The following is a 4,337-nucleotide window of genomic DNA, read 5'->3' as shown; positions in this document are numbered from 1 at the left end:
TTCATTTTTTTTCTAAATAGAATTAAGTGATACGGATGTAAATGGTCTGCGGACGGCAGGTCGCAAGCGGGCCCCGGCCCAGCCCGCTACGGACGTGAGATATTGGTATTTAAAAATTAGTATTTACTTACAGTTTTAGTTTAATGACAAAACAATGTGTATATTTTATGAGAAAGTGAAAGTTCTTAAATAAAACTATTGTTTTCGGATTAATTACTTGTATGTGTTTTATTTTTGTCTTATCCTGCACGTTATTGAAGTTACAGTCAAGTAGTATTTCTTGAGAAGTTTCTATATAACAGATGTAAAATCTACATTTAAAGGCACCCGGAGTTGACTATAAAATAAGTGTAGTAAAGAGATTTAAGAAAAATATAGGAAGCATAGTTGACATTTCATTTGAGGTCTTTTTTACATGATCTATATTAACTCTACCTATTGATAGGTCCTCAAAACCACATATCAATATAATTAACTTGATTTAAAAATAATTGCCAAAAGCCAAAAGTCACTAACTCGTGTTCAGGGCCTACCCAACACTGGTTGATAGAGGCTCGTATTTAAAATGACGTCACTGTCAGATAAGGAACCTATATATCCACACATTTATACACGGATTGTTATTAGACAATTTATAATAGACAATATAATAGTTTTTAAGTATTCTTTATTAGTAAAAAAACCATGTAAAATTTTTTTTATTTATGTGATTTAGTAGCCGAATTAAAAAGTGAAATTTTTAAATGTATACTCCCTATTAGGTGAAACAGTACCGTAATGTTTTGTTTTTTTACAAAAGATGGAACTTGTAATTTTGTAAAATGTTTCATAACATGTCAATACAAGGACTAAACTTGACAGCTAACCTTACAAAAGAAGTTTAATTCCTTAACTGAAACACAACGACAATGAAAAATGAACATTGGTATATTTTTTCGCTACAAATATCACATGATTCCAAGTGATTAAAAAATATTTACAAGTCATTTAATTTATGTAATATACATTACAATACAACTACATTGCTTTACTCTCCTCTACACGTAAATTTGTATTTGCAGCGAGTCCTGCATGTTCAGAGCCTCTAACATATTTGAATATGCGTATAACTAGGTAGATATCTCTTGTAATGTGGGTGTAGTAGGATGCAACGGAGTTGGTACTTTCATTCTCCTCGCCTCGTCCGCGTCTAGAGCTCGCTTCATTTCGTAATATTTCTGTTTGAAGGAATGTAAATCTCCATTCGTTCTATCTAATTCACGTCTAAGATCCGTCACTTGGTTCTCACGCATCGCTAACTCTGTAAAAATAGATATACTTGTCATAAGTTTCTTATTACTACGAAATACAATAAAGATCCATTCCAAAAAAAAATGTGATATTCATAAAGCCATCATACACAAGTAATCTATACTTCTATATCTATACTAATATTATACAGAGGAAAGATTAGTATTTTTGTACGTTTTAAAAAACATATATGTACTTGCCAGCTTTAAAAAATTCGCCATCAAAAAGCTACGTTCTAAGTGTTTTTTTTATTTCACAAGAAAGAAGTCGCGACCAACATCTACTTACATGTACAATATGTATTTTAACATATAAAATAACGAATCCAATGAAGTAAGTACGTATAATATTTGTATTCATAAAATAAACTCACCAGCTATGAGACATTTCATCTTCGTGGTGCGCTGCGCGAGCGCGCGCTGAGTCCGATTCAGTGTTTGCTGTAAAATAATTTATACAGTTGAGGACATTTATTTCCTACCCATTTCATTTATATGACACGTATAATGCATTTATAGTCAAGATCATAGATCTGGCACGATGAGAGTGAAACTGTTAGTTTTGTCAGAAAATATATTAAAACTTGGTCATCAAGAAACGGAAGGAAGTAATGACACTTTTTTGACATTGACAAGATAAAGCTAGTGATGTCATAATTTAATTTAACCAGATATCCTTGTCGGTCTGTAGTTCAAATTTATAATTAAGAGCATGTGCACACCTTTGACTAAACTATCGCACAACTGTTAAGTCGCGTTTTGATTTTTATGAAAGCTCGATTATAGCTTCACAATTTTTAGTCGAGCAACTAAACAGTTGGATTGGCTGCGAAACAATCGACAATCGCACAACAGTAGCAATAGTTTAGTCAAAAGTGTGCTGTACAATTTGATCCTAAGGTGAAATAACCTGTATCTCTGGGCTCGGCTGCAGCGCCAGCATGTCCTTCACTGCGCCGTACAGGTTCCTGGTCTCCTTCAGCTCGCGGTCCTTCAGCACCAGCTGCTCGCTCTGCGCCAGCACCTTCCTGGCAACACACAATAGTACACATTGCTTAAACATGTTGCAATAACTGCAAAAAAATTCAAGCAAGTAAATTGGCAAAATTCCTTTTTTAAACATGTTTCGCACACACTCTTATGAGTGTCCATTAAACTAATCATACTAATATTATAAATGCGAAAGTATAGGTGGTTGGATGGATGTATGTTAGAGTTTGTAGCCTTAACGGCTGGACGAATCTGGATAAAATTTGGCATAGATGAAGTACACATAGACTACTTACTTTTTTTTTAATTTCACGCGGGTAAAGTCGCTGGCTGAAGCTATTCAAAACAAGATATGAAAAGTCTTTGACAAAAGTATTATAGCACAAAACAGTTATAAAGTTTGTTTCAAAACTGGTAATGTTTCTTTAATTACGAATGAAGGAAAATTTATTCTTTCATAGGATGAGCATAATCATTGTCTTTGACAGAAAAAATATAAAAACTTCGTGAGAGAGTTCAAAATCACGCGATCTGTCATTATCAAACCAACCTAATTCAAACAAATCTGTAACCATTAAAGTTAATTACATTAAAAACAGGTTCTGCAAACTGTTTATTACAAAGAATTTTTTAATCTTAATTCAAGTTAATAGAAAAAAACTCGCACGTAAACTGAATTTGAATTAAATCCATAGAAACGTTACTGTGAATTATGCATACAATCGTTATTCAAAACAATATATCTCTCGACCGCTGCCCATAGACATCCGCAATTGCAGATGTGTTGCCTACCCTTAGTCGACGGAGGAGACGAACATAAAGAGAATGTTTCCCCTTCCTATGCGTCTCCACCGTCGAATCCACTTTTCCTTCCCATCCTTAAGAAATCGATGGAAAGGGAAAGGGACATAAATCTATACTATTATAATAAAGCGTAAACACACACTTTTTTGTTGCCTAAGATGTCAGCAATTACAGTATATTTTTAAATAATCCTTTTTTTGATAAAAAGCCCTACACTTACGACACGCTTCAGGATATATATATATTCACGCCGTTAAACTTATGGGTAAATATTATGGATAAAAAGATTAATGTGGGAAAGAGACCATAAGTTGCTGCCAACATCAAGTAAGAAAGATTGCTAAGGTTTGTCATGTCATGTCAGTTTGACATTTGCTATTGATAATTGGACAAATGTAAACAATAAAATAAAATTTTAATAATTTCCATGCGGATGAAGCCGCACGGGAACAGCTATTATTATATAAAGTTAGTAAGAGTAAGTTGCGTGTGGGCTCGTACTTCTGTGTGAGGCGCAGCTTGTGTGTGAGAGTGACGCTGTCGGGATCGGTGCCCTGCAGTTTGCGCCAGCGGTGCACATTGAGCGGCGTCTCCAGCGCCTCCTCCAGCGCGCGCACGCGCAGCCGCGACCGCCCCAGCTCGCGCTCCAAGTTGAACACCTGCACGAAGTAAACGACAAGCGCGGAGAATGTCCATTTAATATAATAAAACTTATGTCAATTAATGAAATATGGAAAAATACACATAAATAAAAATCTATAAAAAAGAAAAAGTATAACAAAAATAAGGTTAATTTCACTGCCAATAACCTTTATATATGTCCACAGTACTCTAAGACCTGGAATTGCTAATAGGATTATCAACCATAGTCAATCTTAAAAGGGAGACCTTAGAGGGAAGGGAAATACAGAATAGGCATAGTGAACAAAATCGCACCTCTAATCTCAAATCGGTCATATTCTCAATGCCTTTAGATAGTAAATTCTTTTCTTTACGCAATCTCATTATCTCGAGGCGAAGCAGACGGATGTCCTCCACACGCTGTTCGTACTGACGCTCTCCTGAATACAACACATAAATAAAATTGTTTTATGGCCACTGTACACGGACTGTTTTATGCAACCGACGTTGGGTGGCATTTGACATATAAACTATTTGCAAGTCAATTTTAAATAAAGCATCCTTTTGGTGGGGGGCTATACCAGTGACGAATTAAGTCAGCGCGGGGCCTGTAGCTAATTCTGTCAAGGGGCC

The 4,337-nt window shown here is 35.3% G+C and overlaps 1 protein-coding gene across 1 annotated transcript in view; it reads right to left on the bottom strand.

The window, feature by feature from the left end:
- Window positions 1–909: 909 nt before the first annotated feature.
- Window positions 910–4,337, bottom strand: part of LOC106106637 (cilia- and flagella-associated protein 58-like) — a 12,309-nt gene continuing 8,881 nt past the window's right edge. The window contains 5 exon segments of the mRNA XM_013287250.1: window positions 910–1,300; window positions 1,664–1,730; window positions 2,200–2,317; window positions 3,585–3,742; window positions 4,020–4,318. Coding sequence (XP_013142704.1) covers window positions 1,110–1,300; window positions 1,664–1,730; window positions 2,200–2,317; window positions 3,585–3,742; window positions 4,020–4,318 — 833 coding nt within the window. The 3' untranslated portion in view covers window positions 910–1,109.

This window comes from Papilio polytes, unplaced genomic scaffold (assembly GCF_000836215.1).
Source record: "Papilio polytes unplaced genomic scaffold, Ppol_1.0 DF822178.1, whole genome shotgun sequence".
Taxonomy (NCBI): Eukaryota; Metazoa; Arthropoda; class Insecta; order Lepidoptera; family Papilionidae; genus Papilio; species Papilio polytes.
Note: the sequence above shows the minus strand (reverse complement) of the source record. Positions and strands in the feature narration are given on the sequence as shown.